This window comes from Xyrauchen texanus, chromosome 4 (assembly GCF_025860055.1).
Source record: "Xyrauchen texanus isolate HMW12.3.18 chromosome 4, RBS_HiC_50CHRs, whole genome shotgun sequence".
NCBI lineage: Eukaryota > Metazoa > Chordata > Actinopteri > Cypriniformes > Catostomidae > Xyrauchen > Xyrauchen texanus.
The window spans coordinates 41,430,545-41,457,434 of record NC_068279.1 but is presented as its reverse complement, the minus strand read 5'-3'; the positions used below and the strand labels follow the sequence as shown (position 1 = coordinate 41,457,434).

Below are 26,890 nucleotides of genomic sequence, written 5' to 3'. Positions count from 1 at the left end.
AAATTTTAGTAAACGTTCAATTGAGTGGTTTACCTCTTATTTAAATCTAAGAGATCAGTGTGTTAAAATTGGTGATACAAAATCATTGTTTATGAGAAACAAAATGGGCTTACCACAAGGCTCAATTTTTGGCCCCTTGCTTTTTAGTTTGTTTATAAATGACCTACCTTGTTGTTGTTCAGATGTTGAATGTCAGCTTTATGCTGATGACACTGTTATTTATACATCGGCTAAGTCATCTGCCAAGGTTGCTGCAGTTTTAAATGAACAAATGAAAAGGATATCTATATGGCTCCAGGAAAATCATCTTACTCTGAATGTTAAGAAAACAGTCTTTATGTGCTTTTCTAATCGAAAGGAAAAAGAAAAAGTAATAATTCGAGTAAATAATAAAGAAATAGAGGAGGTAGATGAGTTTAATTTTTTAGGTATTGTTTTAGACTCACAACTTAAATTTGATAAACATATAAAAAAGCTCTCAAAAATGGTAAGGATTAATCTAAACTGTTTTAGACTTATTAGAAAATATATCTCAATTGAGGCAGTACATCTGTTTGTGCATGCAATGATCTTGTCCCGCATTTCATACTGTATTACAGTTTGGACTCAAACAAGTGATACCTTAATTAGAAAAATTTAAATGCTGTATAATCGAGCCTTAAAAATAATGGATAAAAAGCCAAATCGATGGCATCACTGCAACGTTTAAAAAAATGTAATATGCTAAGTTTTGCAAATTTTAAGAATCTGTCATATATAAAATTGATTTTTAAATGTTTGCACAATAAAGCACCATCTGTTTTATGTAAATTGATAAAGAGACAGGATGATATAAATAGAATTACTAGGAGTTCGGCAGGTGGGAATTGTAGGATTAATTTTCGTAAGACTACACAAGGGCAAAGAGCCTTTTCTGTTGAGGGCTCCAAACTCTGGAACCTGCTGCCAAATGAGTATAAGGCAATACTTGAAATAAAGTCCTTTACATTGAAGGTAAAGCGGTGGTTTAAAATAAACCAGAACTGCACGCATATTTAAATGTAATAATTTTAGTATGTAAAATTGTAATGTAAAAGTAAAAGTTTTTATTTATTTTTTTTATTTAAGGTGTAATATAAGAGTGTAGTGTAACGTAAAAGTGTAATGTGATGTAAAAGTTTTATGCTCGAGTTGAAAGCTCCATTCTAATATGTATAATTTAGTTAGGTGTATATAAGTGACACATTGTGGTAGTTTTATTCTATGAGTAGTAGTTTTATTTTTTGTTTTGTTTAGAAAAGCCTTTATAGGGACCTGAGATGCAAATTAGCTTTGGCTATACTCTCTATGTGCAATACATATTTTCCAGTTTTGACTGGGATCATGTTTTTTTTGTACTGTCCCTATGCAAATAAACTTATAAATAAATAAAAAAAATATATATTTTTTTATTTTTTTATAATAAAATTTTTTTTATAAAAAAAAAAGTTACTTTACACTAGTAAGTCAAATTTCTTTCTTTTTTAAATTACCAAAAAGAAACATATTTCTCCTCGAATTCATCAACCTATTGTTCTTTTGAGAGATGAAGGCTATTCCGTGCACTTCTGTTTTGAAAGAGAAGTGGACAACCCAGAAGCACAACATCAAGAAGACAAGTACATCAGAGTCTCTCATTTGAGAAATATACTTTAATGAACATTATATGCCAAACACGGGCATTGCTGCAAGAAGAGGATTCTTGGATGAAGAGAAAGTTACAACATTATTTAAACTTTCCCTACAACTAGAACTAGTTAATGTACACTACCAATCAAAAGATGTGAAACACTTACTCATTCTTTATTATATATATATATATAAATTTATTTTTTCTTCACATTTAGAATAATAGTAAAGTCATCACAACTATGGAATTACATAAATGGAACTATGGGAATTATGTTGTGATTAAACAAAATCCAAAATAAATCAAAACTGTGTAATAGTTTAGCATCTTCACAGTTGTCACCCTTTGCCTAGAATTTGCAGAGATGTACTCTTGACATTTTCTCAACCAACTTCTTGAGGTATCACCCTGGGATGCTTTTTAAACTGTATTGAAGGAGTTCCCATCTATGTATGGCACTTATTGGGTGCTTTTATTTATTATTATTAAGTCATCCATTTCAAAAACTTATTTTTTTTTTATAAAAGTTTAGTTTTGTAATAAATTAATATGTTGGCACAGTTATATTTTTGTCTACAAAACTAATAAAAAAAATAAAAATTAAATAAAACATGAAAAAAATAAAATAAACACAATTTTAAGATCATGAGAAAAATATCAGTCAAGTGTTTCAAAAGTTTTGACGAGTAGTGTATGTAGTGTTGACGAGATGTCGTATTAATTTACTGTAATATATATTTATTTAGTCATTTTATGTTTGGATGATGGTAATTGTAATCTCAATGCAAAGCAAATTTCAGAGGAATCAGACAGAGAATATTATTATTTTGGAATTTTGGATAGAAGTTTAAATGCATGTCTGGAATGTTTTTATTGGTGTGGAAGTATCCTAAGGTGTGGGAGGGCTTTGTAAAGTGCCCCAGTCATACAACGTGCTTCTTCAGCTGCCTTCAGCCCAACTGGCTAGTGTGTTTGAGCATTGCCCGGAGATGAGGGAGCCCCTCCTACATCATGTGCACTCTTTCACCCCTCACCAAGTGAGTAAAAACTTGCAGAATATTCACAAGGTGCTGGCCGGTTTTGTTTTTGCATTTGGTTTGGATTTCCTCATGGTCGCTATAATGTGGTTCTCGCTCTTGGTGGACCATGTGGTGAGTTGTGCGTATATGCCGTGGAGAATTGCGTGAAGCCTCCACACGCGCTACATCTCGGCGGTAACCTGCTCAACAAGCCACGTGATAAGATGCACAGATTGACGGTCTCAGGGTCACTATGCCACCACAAGGACTTCTAAATTGGGGAGAAAGGGGGATAAAATAATGGGGGGGAAAAAATAATTTTACGTACCTCTTACTTACAGATAACATTCACACAAGTTTATCATAAACGTATTGAAGAGATGGCTTACCGATTAATGAGATGGGTGTGCTAGATATGACATTACTGCATAACTTTAAAACTCCCCCCTCATTGTGTCATGGTGGCAGGACACAGTACCAGCACTTTAAGAGCTGCTGGTATTCGCAAGAGTTGCTGTCCGTTACTGTGTCAAAAAATTGCGCATCATTGCAGACTTTTAGCATTGCGGGGAAGTATCTGTGCTATTTTGCAGTCAACTCAAGGTGCCTTTATGTCACATTTGACACTAATGTATGACCTCTAGTGGACACTGCATACTTAATTGTGATGTAAAGGTTATTTTGTAATACTCATCCAAACAAAACTATAGTAGTGATAATAGTATTTGAGCCTAACAGATGCTTATTTAGGATGTTTGTATAGCAGAGAGCTCTTTTGGAGCTACCAGGTCCATCAATAAACTTTATTTAATAAAGTTAACTTTTTTAAATACATTTAATGTATATTCTATCCCCCTCACAATAATTTTCAGACAGAGTTTTTTTCTTTAAACCATACATTTTGCTTGCATGACATTTATTCAGATGTGTTCTTTCCTCTGATTGTAGCAAGCCCACATTCCATCCTCCATAATGGCTATACTGGAAGCCAACAGTGGGACGGAGGAGCCAGAACCACAACCTGAACCTGAACCTCAACATCCAGAAATATTAGAAGAGAGACAGGTACACACAGGGCTATTTAAAACAGTGGACTAATATAGTGCAATGTGAATTTAACTTGTCATTTTTAAACTGCTGGCTGTGTTTATTTACAATTAAAAGTTGTTTTTAAAAATCTTTTATAGGTTTTCTTGTTTTGTTTTTTTTACCTAGTTTTTGCCATGAAAATAGCCATGGGTGCTGGCAAGACATTAAATCATAAACCAGTAAACTTACACACAATTGCCCCCTTAAACTTAATAGCTGGTTGTGCCACCTTTAGCAGCAACAACTGCAACCAAACACTTCCAATAACTGGAGATCAGTCTTTCACAATGCTGTGGTAGAATTTTGTCCCACTCTTCTTTGCAGAAACAGTTTTAGTTCAGCCACATTGGGGGGTTTCGAGCATGAACTGCCCATTTAAGGTCCTGCCACAACATCTTGATAAGGTTCAAGTTAGGACTTTGACTAGGCCACTCCAGAACTATAATTTCGCTATGCTATGTTCTCCTTTTCACACAGGCCCAGTTGGTATTGGATAACATTTTAGCTTCAATAAAAAAAATTACTAAAAACTTACTAAAAAAAGTTGTTTGTTTTTACTCAGATTATCACTACCAGGTCCATCAATAAACTTTATTTAATAAAGTTTAAAGGGTTGGAAGTCAGACGGAGCGCTATCATTTCTGGAGTGGAGATGGGGAGGGTGGTAGCTTTCCAGGAGGTGACAAGTAGAATGCTGGGATTTGGGGACTTGTCTGTTAGGAAATGGGGTAATTATTTAGTATTTTGGGGGAACTATCGAGGAGGGGATGGAGAGAGAGAGAGAAGTTCAGTTTAATTATGTATGTTTATTATATTTTCTTTTTTTGTTTTCCTTTTCTTTGTGTGTGTGTGTGTTTGTATTATGAAATGTGACCACAGGGGTGTTCGTTGGGGGTCAAGGTGGGGTTGGTGATTGGGGAGGTATATTAGTGGCAGTTAAATGTAAATGCAAAAACTCTTTGAATTATTATAATTATTTTTTTGAATGAACTGAAACATTTTAAATGATGCTGCATCCATGCCCCTTGGTGTCAGTGTAAGTCCAAGACGATCCAAACAAAAAGGTTAACGAGTGCGCCTTTAACTTTTTGTTAAGTCAGGAGTGACTCTATACACTTGAAAATTTCAAACAGCTCATCAATGTGTGGCAAATTACATCACATTTACTCACAACTCTACAGAATATCTCTAATACAGTTAAATGTTGGTCCTCTTGAAATATATAGCAAAATATGTGGATATATTGTCCACAGAGATTAATGACATCCTCTAACCTAATTCCTCAGTTTTCCATTGCTGTGCTATGCTCAAACCTCTGGCCAGGAGCTTTTACAAGTGGCAAGTAAGAACCCTGCTTTACAAAATGCAATGTCTTGTGCACAAACACGCCATCTAACTGTCTGTACTTTTTCCTCTCAGGAAGTTTGGCAACATATCTATTGGTTGGGGGTTGAAATATATTGGGGAGGGCTACACTCCTACCATGCTTTCACCACCCCAGAGTGAGCATCCCAGCAGGCCAGAAATCACAGAAGCCTTGGACCCCAAAATAGAGGAAGAGCAAGCTTTGAAAAGAAGCCCTGGAGGAGGAGTGCAATTTATTTAAGTGATATTCCAGGTCAGTTCGGGCTTATTTATGTTTAAACAGTGTCTTTGTATGTACCCTTATTGTGTATTCACATAGACATGTAGCAGTACATCAAAGAGATCTCTGAATGTCAAGGTTTTAGACAAAATCCGCCAGTAAGAAAGTATTAATAGCCTTTAGTAGCATCATAATCACATAAATATGAAAATGAGAAGGTGAGGGAGTCAAATAATTGATTAGTTACATAAATGAGTTTAACGTAACAGCTTTGGTGAATAAATACATGTCTCAGAGTCAGAATGTCATACAGTTATTACTGAATCTGGATTAACTGCAGCAACACAGTGTTTTTGCCTTCATGTTTAAATTAAGCTTATTCTGTTTTGCTATTATTTCCATGCTCAAGCTCCTGTATTTACCCATTACTATTCAGTCCTATGCATCAGAAAATATTTTGCAGTTGAAACTCAAAAACATCAAGCATTTAATTGCAAGTAGTAACAGAAGTTATCCATTTCAAAAGCCTAATATTTCTAGTAGGCCTGCCTAGTAGATGCAAATGTATCCAAACAATGTCTTAACATGATGATGCTGTTTTGTATTTGAGTTTTATAAATTATACATCAATATTCAAATCCCCATGAAATTAACTAAAAAAAATCTATTCAATCTTCTAATTGAATCTTTATTACAAAGAGTGGACATGATACTTTTCCTTCATGATTCACTCTGGGTGTTTTCGTTACAGATCAGCTCACTGACGAAAGAGAACTCTTGGGAATTTCCTCCATAGAGGATAACAATAAAACAGCAATTAGCACTGTTTCAGTTCTTAGCTGATAGATGTTAAAGAATTTAGTAAATCCAAGTACTAATCTAGAATTATCATCATTAATATTAAATGTTTACAAATACAGAGCCTTGTTATGACCATATTAGTACCAAATACTCATGAAAAGATCAAACTTGATTTATAACATTAATAGAGCAATAATAATAAATTACTGATGCCGCTGCACAAGCATGAATTCAAAAGGAGAACACATAACACACATCAAATGACATTATGACGTTTTCTAAGATCATTAACAACAAAGGGAAGTTGCAGTCAACATAAAACAAGGCCAATTCAGTGTTGTTCTATAAGACTTCACAGTGTACTTTGGGGAAAAAATAGACAAATTGCTTCGAAGACAGTAGGATTTAGGAGAAAAAAAGCCAATAAATAAAAATGACAAAGTGCAAGAAACTTCTTTAACATCTAGAAATGGATCTTGTGGCAGTATGCCGAGGTCTGAGTCGTGATACTACGACACCGAGTCCGTGAGGATAGACTAATGTAATGCCTCGTGAGGAATAAACGGTTCGACTGACAGGGGATCATTGCGAGAGAGCAGAGATTGATGTAATCGGACATGTCCGTACATATTGTAAAGGATCACATGGAAAGGAGGAGGCGAGAACGGCTTTTCAATATAAATAATAGTTTAATGATAAACTTAAAAGACAACATAAACACACAAATGACGGACATGTCCATAAACGATCTCTCTCTCAGTACGATCCCCTGCAGTCGAATCTTTATTGCTCACGGAGGACATAGATGAGCCTAATATGCAGTCTGCTTGGAATTATGACTTCACATTAGCGAAGGTCATTCTCATCATCCTGAATAGTCTTCTTGATTCTCAGTAGCATTGCGATCTGCCATTGATCAAGCCTTGTGATTGAGTCAAATTCCTTAATCTAGTTAAAACAAAAGTGGGCAAAACAATGATTGCATTAAAATTGCTCTTGGATTACAGTATAATGTACTTGAATTTTAATATATTGGGAGGACTTACTGCTTCAGTGTATGCATCAATATTCTGTTCTTCATATGCATCAAGAAGTTTCTGTTTAGTGTGAAGTGCAGTAACATGACGATTGATTAATTAGTATTGCATTAAATGTCAAAAAATGTTGAAGATATTTTGTATTTCAGATTAAATACAAAATCAAGACAATAAAACACTTTACAATAAGGGTGTATTCCATTAACATTAATTAACATTAATGAAAGCTGTAAAAGTATTGTTAATCTTGTTTAATGTGTAGAAATTAATGTTTTATATATTAAAAGTTGTATTCATTAACATTAGTTACTGCAACATGAACAAAAAAAACATTATAGTATTTTGATAAATTAACATGAACCGAGATCAATAAATGTTGTTAAAAATCAATTATAATTAGCTCATGACACCTAATGCATTAATTACGGTTTATGAACAGAACCTTTTTGTAAAGTGTTACCACCAGTAACAGCAGAAAGATTTGGGCTGCTAAAGTCTCAAGTGATGATAGCCCAGAAGCTGAACATATAACATCTTTGATCACAAAACTACACTTATGAACTACATGTAAAATACAAAGCAAATTAATGCTTTGTATTTTACATACACAACAGAGAGTAATAGAAAAATTCAAAAACCTTAAGAAGTTTGCACTCTCTGGCATCTGAGAAGGCAGGAAACATTTCTTCATACCTCTGTACAGCCAGCTGGTGATGACAAGAAGGGTCAAATAAGGAGAGATCAGTGAGTTTACAGAGTCATTCTGAATATATGAGTCTAACAGTGAAAAGTCTACACGCAATCACCTTGCAGTTGAGCATATCCACACAGAAGTGACACAGTGCAGCTTTGAAGAAATGGTCCTTAGCACCATACTTCAACAAGGTAGTATCCATGGAGTAAGTTCCAATCTGAACATTTTGACAGAGGCAATCAATCAATTAATTAATATGAAGGGTACATTAGATCAATTTAATCCGTTTTAGATCAAGCCACGCCCACCTGCTCAAATATTTCAATGGCTTTCTGGTACTGTTCTATCTGACCTGCATAGGTTGCCACTTTGAGGAGACACTTGTTGGCTGCACTAAAGAGAGAGAGAAACAATAATGTTGCCATCAGATCCTATAATCACCTAAAACACCTCCAAAAATACCTACCTCGTCTCATAGAATCATGACTATACCTAAATGTATGAAAAATGATTTTTACTTTGCTGCTTGTACACATTAGGTCACTTTCCTGGTGAAATAAACACTAGAGACACTTCAACAACAATGGTTTTTATTCACTTTCACACAAATCACGGGTTAAACGCCTCACACAATGCAATCTAATGACATCAAAACACTTTTACGATGGCTCATGACTTGTAAGGCGATACATTTTAACACATAACCAACTACATTTATAAGCTTGTTTGAGCGCAATCAAATTGAGCAGTAACTTAATCAATAGACCATTGCACTCACAATGCAAAGAGCGGGGTACGTTTCCTGAAGAGCATGCGAGTCAAAAGTGTCAAAGCAGCATCAGCTTTAGCTATAGATTTTTTTCATCTCATGTTTGCTTTTATGACACTATCAGGTTTATGTTTAAGGTTTAGGTTAGGGAGCAAGGCCGGTACTAGGATGCAGTCTTTGGTGGGGCAATTGTATGTATGGGGGGTTGGGGTGCAACACTGATCGTTTCGCCATCAATATGAGGAAGGAGTGCACCTTTATTGTTTCACTGTCAGTCAGGATAGAGGCACCACAAGGGGGCATGAGGCAAATTTAGGGGGGCAATGGCACCCAAGCTCCCCCCCACCCCCCTTAGACCAGTTCATGGTAGGGAGGAGGGTTTTGTTGATTTAAAACTCAATAGAGCATTAACCTTAAAAACCTCACCTGTTGGGGGTCTCATGGGCACCATGCGATGGTGGGACGTGTGAACGGCGAGCTCTGCACACTTTGCTAGTTTTAATAATATTGTGTCAAAAACTGGTGAGATTCGATACACCCTGATCCATAATTGTTTTGAGGAAAAAAATATGTCAAGGAATTCAAAATTCAGGAATTCTAAATTTGAAGGCTGATTCCCCTCAGAGGCAGGCCGGAAGCCCCGGACTCAATTCGGATGGTGAACTGAAAGAAATCCAGCGTGAACTGATGAATGTGTCTGCAATGCTGAAGAAGGTTGTTGCAGACTTGGAGGATCTGGCTGTAATACATCGATCGATCACTTCCATGGATACAATTCTCTGAGTTGGTTACAAGATTGTCGGACGTCAAGAAACGGATCGATTTTCTGGAGTCATCGGAGAGAGAATTAATTAGCTAACCTGCTAGCGACCAAGACAGACTTGCAATGCATTTGGGAAAAACTGGAGGATTTGGAGAATCATCGTCGGCAAAACAACATCTGAATTGTTGGAATTCCTGAGCATGAGGAAGGCATGAGGAAGTCTGCTCGACATAACAGGCCCTAAGCTGGAAATCGAGTGAGCTCTCAGGGTCCCAGCTCAGAGATCCACAGAGGGAGACAGGCCCCGATCATTCTGTGTCTTTAAAAAACGCATCTTTCCCTGCAGGAAGCTGAAAAACCTGGGAAGATATGGGGTGGTCATATTCTCTTTAGTGCTTGCTAAAGTAAGAGCAGGGGAGTCATTACATTGATAAATAAACATCTACAAATCAAATGTCTCAAACAGATTAAAGATAAATTAGGAAGAGTCATTATTGTTTTAACAGAAATTCAGGGGCAAAGTCTTATTTTGACTAATATTTACGCACCTAACGCTGATGATCTGGGCTTTTTTATATATCTTGAGGGAATGTTGCAAGCTGTTGCACCCCTCATGATTTAATATTGGAAGGAGACTTTAATCTTTTGATGGACTCAATCGTTGATCATAGTGAAGCCAAAGTGTGTAAGCCTCCTAGAGCAACTGACACTTTACACAGGATGTGTAAAATCTTGGTCTTACAGATTTTTTGAGACTTTTGAACCCATCTGGTAAGGACTATACATTATTTTCATCAGTCCATAAGATTTATTCTAGAATAGATGTTTTTTTATGTTTTTATTTATTCATTTTGTATTTTTGTTATCATCATTATTTTTTTTATTTATGTTCTAATTGTTGGTGACCACTGTAGTGTGTTTGTGTTGGGTGGGGGAATGCTCGAGGGGAGGGGTTTAATGTATATAATTGATTCCGTATTTTATGTTATGTTTGTATAATTTATGTATGGAATCAATCAAAATTGTTAATAGCAAAAAAAAAAAAAAAACACCTGTTTGGAAGTAAATTTAACTTCCTTTAGCGCTACTCACATTTCAGCTCAGAATTGCTGCACCGATTATTCTGCAAAAATGTCGCCACAGTCACGGATTTTCATGAGATCAGTCTGAAAAATACAATCTTAAAGAGGAGAAAAATTATTTTGTAGATTACCTGGTGGACTCCTCCCCTTTGAAGTAATCTGCTGCCTGTTCATAATGAGCAACAGCCTGTAAACAAATGTATATATATAAATAAATATTTTGAGTAGAGCTCTCAATTAATGTGTTAACATGCGATACATTTTAATGTTTAATGCATTCGTTTTTCTTTAACGCAATAAACGCGTTTACCAATTTGACATTAGATTATGACATTATATTCCGCTCCGTGTGAGATCTGAACACTGGGTTGGAGTAGGGCAGAATGTGTCCAGGGTCATTACAGGGATACACACAACACAAACAAACGCACAGCGATTTTGTATAAGTGAACATGTGATGGGGAAAAGACCTCTTAATGCTATTTATTGTACAAAACAAACCCAGGTGGGACCTGTGATAGAAATCAAGTACTTTGCAGCCTCTGTAGGGCACAACTTAATTACCACAGAAGCAAGTCACAAGAACAAGTCGTCTGCAGTGCTTATTAGGTGGAGTTCAAAGCGGTTCTAGTCGATGCTGTTATACCCTGACGTGAATTATTAATGCGGCTTCATGATTGCAATAGCCATACGGATAGCCACGGTCTGTCAGCCAAATAATATTGTGAAGGGTGAGAATTTTAAAGATTTAATGTGCATTGCAATGAATCCTCAACCTATGTTTGGACTAGTTCTTTCAATACTGAGACTTTCAACATTCAATGTTACTTCAACTGCTATTTAAATGCTATTTTAGTGCACTTCCATCTTTATACTTGGGAAAACTTTGTTTGAAAATGTTTAATAAAGCAATAATTTACATATCGTTTTGTCTTCTTTGCTAAGAAGGAAATAAATGTATTAGACAGGAAAAAAAGTATTTATATAGTCAAATTTCAGCACTTTCAAAATCTGTGGTTATGAAAATATTTGCAATTAATCGACACACATCACTAATTTTAAGTCAAATTTAAGCTATTTTTAGCATAAACAATTTTATTTTTCATAAGCCACATGGGCTTCTTGATCACTTGATACATTAAATATATTGTAGTGTCATCTGAATGGATAGGAAATGATTTTGATAGTTTTGACCAACTGTTCGTATTCATCAGGGAATATTGAATATTGTATTGACACGTTTACATAAACAGATCACATTGCACTTACTTTGTCTATGTCCAGTAACTCAGACTCATAGATTTCAGCTATAGATATGTGGTTCTTCGCTGCAATGTTGAAACGCCCCTGTGGAAACAGATGTGTATGTGAAAGGAAAATTCCAAATCAAAGCACTGTATCAGTGTTTCAATACTTAGATTGTTCTCACCATATCCGTGTAGATGTCAATGGCCTGACAGAAACAGCTTATTGCCTCTGTACACAGAAGTTGTAGAAGCACATAGTACAAATCAAACCATGTTCACCTTTCTATTCTGAATTAGATTATATACTGAGGTATTTGCATTGTTACAGTAAGAATAAAAAGTGTTATTATGGGATGAACTGGAGAAATGTACCTTGAGGATCAGCCTTCTTGAAAGCATTGCCAGCATCAATGAAGTTCAAGGCTGCATTGTGTTTGCTTTGCACTTGCAAATGCAGTTGTGCAGCTTTGCAGAAGGCACCTCCTGCAGCTTATATAATGGAATAAAGCAACGGTGCATAAGACACATGCTTTTTAAAAGACCTTCATTGGTAGGGTAGAGCGGGGCTTTAAGGCACAAGGAACATGTGCTTTTTCTGGTCACAAAATGTGTAAAAAATAAAAATAAAAAAAATGTATTGATTATTGATAGAGCAACAAATACTTTAGAGATAGCAGTTTGCTTTTGAGACACAGCTTATTCTAAATATCAGTGTCAGAAAAGGATGCACCATTTCGTTCATTTCAATTACATTTGTTATTTAATTCCATTTCAAGTATTTCCATAAACAAATGAATCTCCATTGTGATTGGATCGATCAATGTGAGCCCACTTAGAACATTTTTCATAACAAATCTTTTCAATCCATTTAAAGCTGAAGTACGTAATTTCTGCGCCACTAGCGCCACCAAATGGAATCGCAAAAATAAACTTTAGTGGTTTCTCGATGTCCATTCTTTTTGCGTTCTTGTGGACATGTTTGACGTCATCAGCCACCTTAAAAAAATAAACTAGTTATGAGGTTGTTGAATCTACATATCACAGCACATCTCAAAACTCACATGGATGCGTTTTATGGCGTGTTCACATACAATGCGAAGCGAGCGTTTCGCGATTACATACAAAGTCAATGCAAAGACGCAAATTCGTGCGAGGCGACGCGAATGGCGAGACTCGAATATGCAAAATCGCTTCATTCGCACCACCTGTCCTTTTCCGGAAGAGAAGGGGGAATACTCGTGGGTTTGCATTACTCACGCAAATCGAGTTTAAACACAAATTTAATCCTGCGGTCAAACTTGAGCGAGCAATGCAAAGCATTTTTTTTTTTTGCATTGTATGTGAACGCACCATTAGAATTGATAAACACCCATTTTCAATACAGTTTCTGAATATGCCTCCTGTCTGCCATTGGACAAAAAAAGAGGTAATTCCACCCCCAACTCACACAATTGGCTGAGGCAACATTATTGTGTTTGTATAGACTGGTCACTTAAAACAAACATTGGATTTTCATAGCGCTATATTGAAAAACAGTGCTTACAGTTTTCGAGAAAATTAAGCTATGAATGGTTTACTTATAGTTGACTCTACCTATTAAGCTGGGATAGGAGAAAGTATTTTAACACAGAAAAAATTACGTACTTCAGCTTTAAGAAAAACAATGGGTTTTATGGGGGCCATTAGCCCCTGCAGCAGGGGATTGTTGTAGGGGCTAAAAATACTATCCTTTCAGGTACTGGACAGTTATTTCAAAACTTTTGATTTAATGTACAAAAACTGAAATAACAAAAAAGTATTTTGTCTCAAATTAAATGTGATAATTTCAGGGATTTTCACAAGCTAAATAAATGTGCAACATTTTAAAATCGAATCAAATATTAGATAAAATTGCCTTAAAATAAACCTTTAGACATAACACTCACTGATCTCATTGATCAGGAACATTTTGCAGTGCACAGTGACAAACAGGTGTGTAGGAATGTTGTTGCTATTTAGTGATTTGGGCGAAAATAAAATGTGCCATTTACCACAAAGGGCCTTTAGCCCCGTTGTACCCTATTATCAAGCAAGTGGTGCAGAAGTTGCCATGTAACATACCACTCCAGTTCTTTGCCATCTTGAACATGTTGGCAGCTCTCACATACATGTCACACGCCTCCTCAACCTTGGAGGAACTCCTGCAATCAACAAAAGCGAGGAGGAAGGTTCACACCGTTCATTGAATAGTCAAGAGGCGAGGGGAGCAGATTTACTCAAGCAACTAGGCGGCGCTATTTGCATCTGTCGACTGCACTCGCACCGCGTGTTTTCAGACTTGAAATGGACAACATGAAGCAAGAAGAGCCCGAAACCAGCGTGAAAGCCCAGGCCCGATGTTGCTCTTTAGCCTGGAAGTACTTCATCAAAAACGAGGACGATGGCACTGTTTATTGCAAGCTGTGCAAAACGAACTTTAAGTTCTGTTCAAATACAGCTAATATGATTAAACACCTCAGAGTGAAACATCGACTGATCCTCCCCACAACCGCATACGGGGCTGAAAGACTCTTTGCGGAAGATCCGGAGCACAGCAGCATCGGTGAGTTGTCCCAGTGTTTGATTCAGACAAATAAAAACGTCGCTGTTTTTTTATTTTTATTATTATTTTAGTCATTTAAATACAGGAAGGCGCTCTCTTGAGTGTCCAGAAATATATTTATTTGTATATTTCATAATTGCAATGTGAGGCTACTTGGATTAATTTAGTTTCGATAAAATAATAATAATAATAATAATTGTAGACTAGGAAAATCATCTAAATGTATAGCGACATTATAGCTAAACACGAGCAACGCTCGTTATGTTAGTAATAATGCAGTTCTACAAGCTGGGATTATAAATAAAAACATTATAGACAGGATCATTACTTATTGCAAACACACATTTTATACTTAGCCCTTGTGTTACTGTTATATACGTTCAAGGTCTGTACATTCATTGTTGCCGAGCTGCAAATGTGCATCATTTCTGTATTTACCTTAAAAACGATCCAAACAACGAATGTGACGTTTTCATCTTCTTGTCTGCCTCAGCCATAATGGCCAAAGCTTCCTTTTCTTTCCCAGAATTATCCATTGTGTCAGGTCAGATTTGCGCTGGGCTCTGTAGAAAGATATCCAAGCAGTGTCCAATTCACGTCTCATGTAATCAAGTTATTTGTTTTATTGACGCATGACGCGGAAATCGGAAGTAAATTCGCACCGACGCAAACGCACCGTTGGGGATTGTCGCAAAATAAATATTTTCAAAATAACTGTGAAGCAGTTTTACGATATTTAAAGTACAACTTCGCTTATAAATAACTGTAAGCTGTTAACTCGCTTTACGTATGAGAATTATGCATGAGCGATTTCATTTTGTTATCCCCGCATAAACATACATTTTTTGAGGTTTTTCGCTTTTCTTGACTGTGCAATTTCCCCTGGAGCCCTAGTGGCCAACGCGCCAGGCACAGCCAGTTCTAGCGTGTTGGCGAACGCGCGACGAAGAGTATGCAGGTATTTTATGATGTTTTACTTTTCACACGTGAGGTATTGTTGCTTTTGAAGGCATTTTAAATATATAATTTATTTTTAATATGAATCAGCATCGGAGGTGATTAAATGTTGATGGCCATCATTATGCTGGCCCGGAAGAAATGCATCCAGTTAAACGTTGGATATGTTAAATGAAAATAATTGCGATTTCCACTTTGTGTATTGTATGCGTTCTTTAGTAGTATCCCCTAGATAAACACTTTGTGACGAATGATTGGGATATGCTGATGTTTAGTTATTATTATTTTAACATAAAATGTGTTATTTATTCTTGATCTTCACAGCAAGCAAAAAAAAAAAAAAAAATGCTGTCAGGTTGTTCATTTTACGTTTAAAGCACTTTCATGTCTAGCAGTATGACATAATCTATTCGAAACTATTTTCTCTCTCACATCAATAATCACAACAGTGCCCGCCCACCTTTTCAGCCTTCTTTGTTCCCATTCATCTCTTCTTTGGGATTTAATAGAAAACTTAATAAATTAATTCAAAGCCAAAACAGCTCAGAGGTGAATCACAACATTACAAACTTTGTTTTGAGGCAAAAAGGTATTTGAAAATTGGACAAAATGACAAATACTTTTTTTTTAGTATTGTATACATAACATAAACAGAATAAATACCGACTACAATTAAACAGAGAGAAAAGAAGAAAAAGATCAGGGGTCTAAATATCTTTTAAAAATCAATCATCCAAAAAGATTTTAAAATATAAATTCCCAATACGCTCTTAAGTCCTCGTGGTGGTGTAGTAACTCACCTCAATCTGGGTGGCGGAGGATGCATCTCAGTTGCCTCCGTGTCTGAGACCGTCAATCTGTGCAATTTATCTAATCTTAGCGCGTTACCGCAAAGACATAGCGCGACTCCAGGTGTGTCATGCCCGTTTCACACATACTCCGTTTGCAGTGTGTATTTTTTTCTGTACCTATGTTAACAGGTTAGAGCTTTTACACTGCACGCGGATGCAGTCCGTCGATCCGTTCCAGTTGCGGTGCATATACAGCAGGGCAGCGATTGTTTACGGACCGAGTCTATTTTTGCTGTGCTGCACCGCACTGAATTAAAGTGGCAGTGCATTGTTCACATTAAAATAGACATAGATTGTCAAGAAACTGTAATAATTTCATCATATACGCATAATTACAGTTAATGTGTTCTACAGTTACTAAATTACAGGGTCAAGAAAAACAAAAAAGTATGAATATAGTCCCAAAAGTTGCAAAATGCCATCATATATGATTTTTTTTTACCCTTAAAAAAAGACAGAGTGAACCCAAATGTGTCTCATTCTTCTCCTTATTAGCAACAGATATAGCGCGATAGCTTTTCTTCAGTCAACAACTCGAACTACATGTAAAACAAAGAAACACAATGATTAAAATTAATTTTCATACTGATTCAATGCCTTAAACAATGTCAAAGTTAACGTTTTGATTTAAAATCAAAATTCCTTACACATTTTTGATTTTGTGGCACACAGAATCTGCGGATCAGTAGCGCACTGCAAACGCAACATATGTGAAAGCACTATAGCGCGTGCTGCTCCTGTACCGGATACGCAACGTACACGGAGTATGTGTGAAACGGGCGTTAGTATGCGTTAATACTCGCTCTGCTACCCAGGCCCCCCTTGATACACATTTTTTCATGGAAAAGTGATTGTTAAAGTTCCTTTTTTATTTAAAACAATGTTCAAAGTAAAAATCAAAGGATCACTTTTCCAAGTTTGCAGCAGAACAGGCACAGGTAGTAAAGCTGCATCAGCAACACTAATTAGGGGGAATGGGGCTTAGCAGGGGTCAGCTTCAAGCTTGAACTCATTCCCTTTCTCTTTTTCTCTCTAGTACTTTTTAAAAGTTATTGGCAGGCCCAAACGTAATCTGTGTTCATAGAACTCAGCAGAAAACATCTGTCATTCCAGATCTAAACATTCCCCACCCCTTGCATGTTTGTATATGAAATATTTTGACTAATTTCATAATGCTTTTAGCTACCAATAAGAGTGTTCAGCTGCATTAAATACATTTTACTATGTTTAAATTCTTTCTACAAAATTGTGCTTATTTTCACTCAAATTAACAATGAAAATCTGTCTGGGCCTAGTTATTGGTAAACATATTTTGAAGAAGTATTTGCACCCATCCTGATTTCTTCTGTTTTTGTGTATACAGGATCTCGTGCTAAATTAAAATTTTTCAAAAATTCAAACAAAATCTGTCAACACAAAATAGAGTTTTAAATGATTATGTTATTTATTGAAGCAGAAAAGTTATCCAATACCAACTGGGCCTGTGTGAAAAAGTATTTGCCCCCAGTTACTAAATCCCCAAATCTATGAAACTGCATTCATAATGGGGTTCAGCTGGACTAGACACACCCAGACCGGATTACTGCCAGCCCTGTTCAATCAAATCAACACCTAAACTTAACTATTTCAACAGCATGAAGTTGGCTAAAAGGTCTCTCCAAGTAGCACGCAATGCCAAGGTCAAAAGGAATTATGAGGAAAAAGGTGATTGAAATACATCAGTCTGGGAAGGGTTACAAACCTATTTCAAAGGCTCTGGGACTCCAAAGAACCACATTGATAGCCATTATCTCCAAATGGAGAAAACCTTGCACTGTAGTGAACCTTCCCAGAAGTGGCCGACCCTCCAAAATTCCTCCAAGAGCACAGCGATGACTCATCCAGGAAGTCACAAAAAAGCCAAGGACAACATCCGAGGAACTGCATGCCTCTTTTGCATCAGTACAGGTCACTGTTCATGACACTATCAGTAAAAACACTGGCCACAAATGCCATCCATGGAAGAGTGGTGAGGTGAAATCCACTGCTAACCCAGAAGAACATTCAGGGTCATTTTAATTTTGCCAAAACACACCTCGATGATCCTCAAACCTTTTGGGAGAATGTTCTGTGTTCTGATGAGTTGAAAGTGGAACTGTTTGGAAGACAGGGGTCCCGTTACATCTGGTGTAAATCAAACACAGAATTTCACAAAAAGAACATCATAACTACGGTCAAACACGGTGGTTGTTGTGTGAATGTTGTGGGGACACTTTGCAGCTTCAGGGCCAGGGTGTCTTGTAATAATTGAGGGAAACATGAATTCTGCACAATACCAGAAAATCCTAAAGGTGAATGTCCAGTCATCAGTCTGTGAATTGAAGTTCAAGCTCAATTGGATTATGCAGCAAGACAATTATCCAAAGTATAGGAGTAAGTCCACCTCTGAATGACTCAAAAGAAGCAAAATTAAAGTTCTGGAGTGGCTTAGTCAAAGTCCTGACTTGAACCCGATTGAGATGCTGTGGTAGGACCTTAAATCGGCAGTTCATGCTCAAAAACCCTCTGTGGCTGAACTAAAGCAGTTCTGCAAAGAAGAGTGGGACAAAATTCCAACACAGTGTTGTGAAAGACCGATCTCCAGTTATTGGAACCGTTTGGTTGCAGTTGTTGCTGCCAACTGCAACCAAACACTTCCTATAACTGAAGATCGGTCTTTCACCTGGGGCTGGTTTTCAATACTGATATCTTGATTTTGATATCGGTTCCTAAACTATACTTTTTTTGATACAAAAAACTCAGCAGGAAAGCGACGTACACCGGTATTACTGCTGGTTGGACGCTAGGTGTTTCTACTGGATAATTTTCGGTAAACATGGCTTGGGTTAAGCTTACACAATAAAGCAAAACACCTTGATTTCAAACTTTGAACTTTATTTTTATTTATTTTAACTAAAAGTTCAAATGAAACTGGAAAAAATGTAATGCATTTAAAATGTGTTTTACAACTTTTTGAAAGATGGTTTTACAACAGTTGTGAACATCTCTCTGGCAAAGAAGCTTCATCAGTGCATTCTCTACCCGTCGGGTGTTTCGTTGTCCAGGAAAATATATAATGTGTGTGAATACATTTGTTTAGTTCCCTCCTTCACGATATATATATATATATATATATATATATATATATATATCTCTCTCTCTCTCTCTCTCTCTCTCTCTCTCTCTCTCTCTCTCTCTCTCTATATATATAAATCTCCAATTACATCGGAAACCTCTGGGCTGAGGGATTAGTGAATATCTTTGCTTTAGTGATTTTGCATTTAAAAAACGAAGAATTTAAATCAAATACATTTCCAAATGAAATGAAAAAGCAAATAAATATATATATATATATGTATAATGTACGTAACCACCTTTCCATTTACCGTCAGGCAAGAATCCCTCTTTTGGTTTCTCCAAACGTGTGTCTTTGTGTCTACGGGCAAATTATTTGTAAAATGCATTTGATAATAATAATAGCCTAATAATAATTTAATAGATTAAAGGGGAAATGAGCCAAATATTGTCATGACATGGTCAAAGGCATCCGCTATTGGTGATCACTCTGACCATCATTGATTCCAAGATCATCGTCTGTTTGCTCAACCCGAATGTGCATTTCTCTCTATAAATTAACAAAATGTTCAGAGAGTCTCTTGCTGGTTTTTCCGACACATTCAGGATCATTACCGCTTTTCCCGGTGTCACTGCGGCTCGCTTTGTAAAATTTATATTTTAAAGGCTCATTTTTATGGTTTGGTTTTTCTCTGTAATGTAGAACAGTGTTAGCAATGATACTTTATACATTCTTTCTCAGCCCTGAACTCAAACAATTTTCTGATATTAGTGTTTTTCCTTGATGCCTAAACAGAGCCAATCAGCAGCACTTTTAGATTTGGGCACATCTACCATGCTACATGCTTATCACTGACGTTGACGAGATTAACCCCTTAAGTATTAAAATTTGGTACCGAACAACTAGACATTTTTCGATTGTTTAGAGGCAATTCGGTCGGTGCCTAAAATGTATCAAACCAAAAGTTTAAGGGGGCAGTTTGTTTTTCACATGGGTGATATTGGTGTTGGATAATCTTTTTGCTTCTATATATATATATATATATATATTTGAAAACAGTATTTTATGTTTACTCAGGTTGCATTGTTTTATGTTTTATCTCGTTTGGAGATCTGAATCATTTTAGTATGAAAAATACACAAAAATAGAAGAAATCAGGAAGGTGGCAAATACTTTTCCACAGCACTGTATTTACTTTCCTGTGTAATAATTTTACTGAAATTAATCCTTAGAATTTTTTATTTCATATTTCACCACAGATATGGATCCTCCACCTCAAAGGTTTCCTGGAAGTCTTGGCACACCAAACCTTAAGAGAAAAATTGATCGTTTTTTGCCCTTTTCTGATCGACGCACATCAAAAGTGTGGAACCACTACACTCAGTTAAGTTTGCACCGTGTTGAGTGTAATCATTGTAAGAGACAGCTTTCCTTTCACAACAGCACCACTTCCATGAGAGAACACATAGGACGCAAACACGGCATTTGGGAAGGAGCAGCACCACCTCACAACACAGCAGGAATCCCCACCCCTACTTCCTTACATCCTCATATGGTTCAGAACACTTTACATCATAACAGATTAACAGCATGTAACACCACAGGGAATGTGCTGACTGCTGTATTTCAGCCAATGCTACCTGTTACTGTCAAAGAGGAACAGCAAGAGGTACTGCTTCCTGAGATGGGGGAGACCAAGCCTGCTCGGATCTCATGTGCCCCAGGCTTTGGTGGAGGCAGTACCTCTAGTTCTAATGCTGTTCCCCACCAAGTGAGCTGCCTAATGTATAATTTTTCTTCAGGGGAGATTAACAGCACAGCTGAAAGCCGTGGCAACTGCAGTGACGCAAAAGGCTGCACTAACAAGCGAGCTGAGGTGTTAACTGATCTTATCTTGGAGATGATATTTAGAGATCTTCAGCCATTGTCTGTGGTGGAAGAAAGGGGATTCAGACTCTTGCTGGGTTGCTTAGAGCCTAAATATTCTGTGCCTTCTCCATCTCTACTTGGCAGCCTACTTTGGCATCGCTACCATAATCTTAAACAATACCTTCAGCAGCATCTTAAGACTGGACTGGCCTCTCACTGTTTGGCACTCTGCACTGAACACTGGCAATCTGTAGAAGGATGTGGGGTTGGAGGAGATGGTCAGTCCTACCTTACGGTCAGTGCACATTTTGTAGATGCTCATTGGCGCCTGGCACGTTGTGTGCTTGAGACACGGCCAATACCAGAATTCAGTGGTAATGGATCTGGAATAGGGCATGCTCATTTTGTGGACACATTGAGAGCAATACTTTCTGAGTTCCAACTTCCAGAGAATTTTGTGTTCTGTGTTGTGCATGACAGTCCCTCTGGAACAGAGGCCAGGGGGCAAGAGAATATTGCCATTGATCCAGAATATCAACAAGAATTTGCTGGACCCAGCCACCCTCCTCCTAGTAATCTTCCTGAGGGTTGGGCACCTCTACTTTGTGCAGGACAGGCTCTGAAGCTCTGTGTCCAGGAGGGGCTTTGGGTTGAGACCGTCAGACAAGCTCTTGCGGATGCTCGGGGCATCGTCTTACATTTCCAGCATAATGTGAATGCTGCTACAGCTCTGAGCCAGAAAGCAGAGGCTGTTAGTAAAGAATCAGCAAACCTTGTGTTGAATGACCCCGAACGCTGGACCACTGCCATTGAGATGTGTGAGAGTCTACTGGATCTCAAATGGGTGATAAGCTCAGTATTAGAAGAGCAAAAAGTAGCACCGAACCTGGCAGATCATCAGTGGCGCCTTATACACGAACTTGTCCCCGTGCTTAAGACTGTCCGCATTGCAGCATCGTTTCTGTGCGAGGACATCAATGGCCCGATTTCTGCCCTAATGCCATGCCTCCAAGGAGTGTCCCGGCTCCTTGGACAGAAAATTGCAGAGTGTAGCTGTCCAGTGGTGAGGGGAGTTATGGAGAGAATTCGTGCTGGAATGGACAAACGCTGGAGTCTGAGTGATGAAGATGCTCTTCTGGACAGCCATGCTGCGCTGTCCTCATTTCTGGACCCACGTTTTAAAGAGTTGCGGTTTCTTAGCCCACACGCCCGCAGCAAGCTGCATGACAAGGTGAAAGAGCTGCTTTCGGCTCAAGCTTACACAAGTGAAGAAGAAAGGAGCGGAGAGAGGGTACAAAGTATGGAAATGGAAGACTGTGTGGATGAAAGAGGAGAACCTCCAATTTTTGAGTTGGATGATCCCATGCCAATGCCTGCGATGGCTTCTTTGGACTCACCTGAATCATGTGGCTCAGCAGAGGAGGGTGACAGCATTGAGTTTCAGCCATGCAAGCCCTCTGTTGCTGTGTCATCTCCAGAACAGGTAAATGCACTTGATGTTGGTTCGCCCATCAGCAGTCGTACTAGAAGAAGAATCAATAGAAGACCTTCTAGTGGGACTACTCTGACATCGTCATTGAGAGGAGATTTACAGCTCAATGCTCGCACACGAAAGAGTCCTATTCCCCAGAGTATGTATGACATTCTTTTGGGGGAGGACCCCACTGAAAGAATGCCTGAGATTCACCAGCAGCTGGAAAATTACATTGCAGAGCCCCTTTGTAAACGTAGCCTCTCACCACTGCAATGGTGGTGCAACAAGGAACACCGGTTTCCTGCTGTGGCTAGATTGGCAAGAAAATATCTATCCATACCGGCTACTGCCGTTTCTGCAGTTCAAGCCTTTGCTCCAAGAGACTCTCCAGTGACCCAAAGAAGGGCCACATTGGGATCTAAACATCTTGACCATATTTTATTTCTTCATCAGAACGCTGATTATGTAGATCAGCTAAAAGGTGGCACCTCTGGACTGGAAACTGACCAGAGGAATGCTGTAAGTGGGAACCAAAGCAGAGACAATCTTTACCAGACTCTTGTTTCCTATGAAAGTAAGACGAATGTGTCTGATGAGGAATCATGATCACGGTTTATGTATATATGGACAAGGTCATACTGACAGTTCTATTGTCAGAATGGAGGTAGAAATTTGCATTTGAACACAAGAAGGCTTTGTCTTATGCCACAAAATAAGCTCCTTTTAATATACTGCTTATCTGAAATGAGAGTTGTAGTGAGATATGAATACAATCAAGCTACACTGCTGTATTAATAAGCTTTGAAGTACCTAATGGTGATTCCTTGTACAAGGAGCTAGTGACATTTAATATAGTCTGGTCTCTAAGATATCTGAGGATTTGTGTAGTCATTGTCTTGTGACTAATCTAGATAATGTTTGACTAAATCAGTGATTGTAAACCACCTGTAATGCATTACATGATTATTATATGTTGTTACATGGTTAAATTCGGAATATAATGTTACTTTAATATTGTCACTTTATAGTGTTGTAAGCATTACATGGAATCCATTGTCAAGCTTGTGCATGCATTTCAACATCATCGCTTCCTCCTTAAATATTTATGATTGTTATGTACTAGGGCTTCACAACTTTCAATTTGTACTTGTCACTGTTACTCCACACACACTTGGCTTGTATGTAAACACTCCAATTGAACTCCATTAACAAATTAACCTTCTCTGATATCCACATCGCCCGTGTGGTTTGATTATAACATGCTTTATTAACACAATGTGCTAAGTGTCCACTTTCTTTTATACTTTTATATTTTGAGTAATCCTAAATGTATTTGGCCATTACAGTTTACTATTCAAAGCTATTAACACACAGCTACACAGAGAAAAGCTTTGTGGACAGAGGAATTATCTTCCTGCTGTCACCATATATATAACAAGCGCAACTGGCATAGGTGCAACTAGGGCTGGGTATCGAGTTCAATACATTTTAGGCACCGACCGAATTCCCTCTAAACAATCGAGAATCAAAAAATGTCTTTTCGTTCGGTACCAAATTTCAATATATCCCTATAGATGTAAAAGATGTGGAAAAGATAAAAAGTGTGGCTACATTTCACCAGGCTTGATGCCAACAGCACGCGATGCAATATTTGCGACAAGATAATTGCTGCCAAGACCGGCAACACAACAAATCTGATGAAGCACTTGACAGTGCACTGAATAAAATTAAGAGCAGAAAGTTGCTCCATCTTAGACTGCAAGAAGACCGAGCCAGTGCAGTTATCCTCTCAGCGTCCTGACACAGAGCTTCCTTGAACATGCCCACCACACGAGTCCTACAAATGACTGATGAATGCAGCTGCGCTATGACTGGGACTCTGACAGGTATGGTTAACGTTTAGCAAAAAAAACAACAAACAAAATCATCTAACTTGTAGTGGTACATGCTTGTGTACTTGTTAAATTAACATTTCTGTGCACGGTGACATAGTCCTATAAACTGGAACCTACATAACGTTAGATATTGTTTGGATGTATGGCTGTATGTGTATGTGTGTTAATAATTTATTTGCATACAAAAAAGTATCATGATCAGTTTTCTGGTTGTGTCTGATGATGACAATGAGTCAGGTTACCGCAGAAACCGTTGAGAGCGGCAAGCCCGGTGAAAAAGAAAATTGAGGACATTGAGAAAAAAACCCAACATGGATAAAAAAAACGGTGGAGCAGTGAAGATTTTGTGCCCAGGGGCCTCTGTTTTCTAAATCCGTGCCTGCTCGGGAGTTGAGTCTTTGAGTCTGGAAAAAAAAAGTCAAATCCAAAGTTTTGGAAAAAGTATTGTTTAGGAACCGAGATCAAGATATTTCTTGAACGATACCCAACCCACAATTATGAACTTGGAAATGAGGTACTGGTTGACTTTTTGCTACTTGCAACAGTGGACTTCATCCTTCACAGTGTACTCTATAGGCTGCATGTACATATTAAAGTGTTTTATCAAATATTTTGGAGTCTGGACATTACAGATGGAAATTGTTTTTATTTTGTTTAACAATACAATATTAAAAATGGAACATAACTAAACACCTTACAATATATAATAAACATTAAAACTCAACAATTTCTCACAAAGTTGTTGGATGATTCAGGGTTGCTAAATAACGCAAAGTAAATGTTTTAGTTTCATCCTGTTGTAATTTTCATTCTAAAATTGTGCCTTAGCAGTAATAAAAAAAACATCTAGCTCACATGGCTTTTATGAAATGTGAAAAGTAAAAGATAGGATAATCAGCTGACATGTGCATAACCAACTTAATATATCCTAATGACTATAGGTTTGTTGTAATCAAGGTATATGTATAGCATAACTTAATTCAAATGTATGCACTTTTAATGCAAAAAAGAGATGGGAGGCTCAATAGTAAATTTGTGAAAACATTGAATCTGAACTTTTTGAGAACATTTATAATCAGTCAAACGGGGGGGACTTTCAAAAAAAAAAAACATCACACAACAGTCACTGATCTAGTACATTTTAAATCTTTTTGTTTTGCCTTGAGTCCCATGTTTTTTGGAAATGTTTAATTCAGTTTAAAAAAAAAAAGTTAATTTAAAAATTAAAATCAAGGTAATGACACTTGTCATTTAAAAGAAATGGGCTACTCTATAGGTGAGGAAGCTCTAGACACCTATTCTCCACCTAATTCCCAAATATCTGAACATGTCTATGCCTAGTCAGTGACTTCTTAATTATATTTACAGTAAACTTAAATGTAATTCATGAGTTTGCAGTGGACTCCTCTACAACATTTAAGGGACATTTTACATCTGGCTTCTGCTCTGACCTTTGTCCTTGCTGGCCCACCGCTGTCTGGAGTTGTTCTGTCCTGATCAACATGGGAGAGTGTGTCTTCAAATATCTGTTGTTTAAAAGGTAAAAATTAAAAAAAATATATCTACCAATTTTAGAATAAAGGTGTAGAATGCAAAAATGAACTCATTAGTAATAAGCATGTCTCTTACTGTCCGTACATGTATCTTAACAAAAAACTAAAAATAACCTTCAAGCATCTGATTGGGTCATTGTATAATATATGTCTACAGCCTGAACAAACAGTACAGTTTAACACCAGATTAAGTAGTGTCATAACTGCATTTTCAGTGATGAATAGTGTTGAAAAATCTTCACAAATATTTCCTGTTTGTATAACTGTTAAGCTGATGTGTTATTTATTTTTTTTTAAATACGTCTGTGCGATCATGCACAACAGAAACATTGGCTCAACTATCTCAACCAATGAAAGATGGGAGGGGTTTACATTTCAATTTGGTGTGACACTAGTGGTGCAGAAATTACATGATTCTGTATTTCAATTTGTAGCTAATAGTATTTCAACATATTTATTTCAAGAGTTTTTCCAGTATTTTGTGTCTATAACCTGCTGCAAACCCCAACTTCAGAAGTTACTCTGTCTTGTGTTCCCTTCCGTATGTTCAAACTGGTTTTCTCTGGAGTTCTGGAACACCTTTTGGAAAAATGTAATAGAACATAGTCTGAAGACAAATACCACCACTCAAGTTTTTAGGTGATGCATATGTGATGTAAAAACGTATTTTGTGTTCATGTTCTGAGATGAAACATACAGAGTTCTTTCCACCTCCATCTTTTTTTCTGCCGCTCGACCACGTTGCTTGAACTTTTTCTGCTTCTTCATGTTATAGTAATATTCCACACACTGGGCAACTGATTTTGTCTGCAACTACAAAACAAACATCAATTTAGTAATTAGAGGTGCTTGCTAAAACAGATTACTACTGCTTATTCTTAG

General features: G+C 37.3%; 2 protein-coding genes across 2 annotated transcripts; one reads left to right on the top strand and one right to left on the bottom strand.

Annotated features, from left to right (window-relative positions):
- Positions 1 to 6,955: 6,955 nt before the first annotated feature.
- Positions 6,956 to 14,923, bottom strand: LOC127643096 (alpha-soluble NSF attachment protein-like). Its single transcript, XM_052125660.1, has 11 exons — positions 14,754 to 14,923; positions 13,835 to 13,914; positions 12,107 to 12,223; positions 11,917 to 11,963; positions 11,757 to 11,834; positions 10,619 to 10,674; positions 8,182 to 8,266; positions 7,986 to 8,090; positions 7,818 to 7,886; positions 7,189 to 7,239; positions 6,956 to 7,090 (listed from the first exon to the last, which is right to left on the bottom strand). The coding sequence occupies exons 1-11, from the start codon at positions 14,849 to 14,851 to the stop codon at positions 6,989 to 6,991; spliced, it is 888 nt and encodes a 295-aa protein (XP_051981620.1). The 5' UTR covers positions 14,852 to 14,923; the 3' UTR covers positions 6,956 to 6,988.
- On the top strand, positions 13,948 to 25,183 carry LOC127643095 (uncharacterized). Its single transcript, XM_052125659.1, has 2 exons — positions 13,948 to 14,315; positions 20,477 to 25,183. The coding sequence occupies exons 1-2, from the start codon at positions 14,057 to 14,059 to the stop codon at positions 23,164 to 23,166; spliced, it is 2,949 nt and encodes a 982-aa protein (XP_051981619.1). The 5' UTR covers positions 13,948 to 14,056; the 3' UTR covers positions 23,167 to 25,183.
- The last annotated feature ends 1,707 nt before the right edge of the window (positions 25,184 to 26,890 follow it).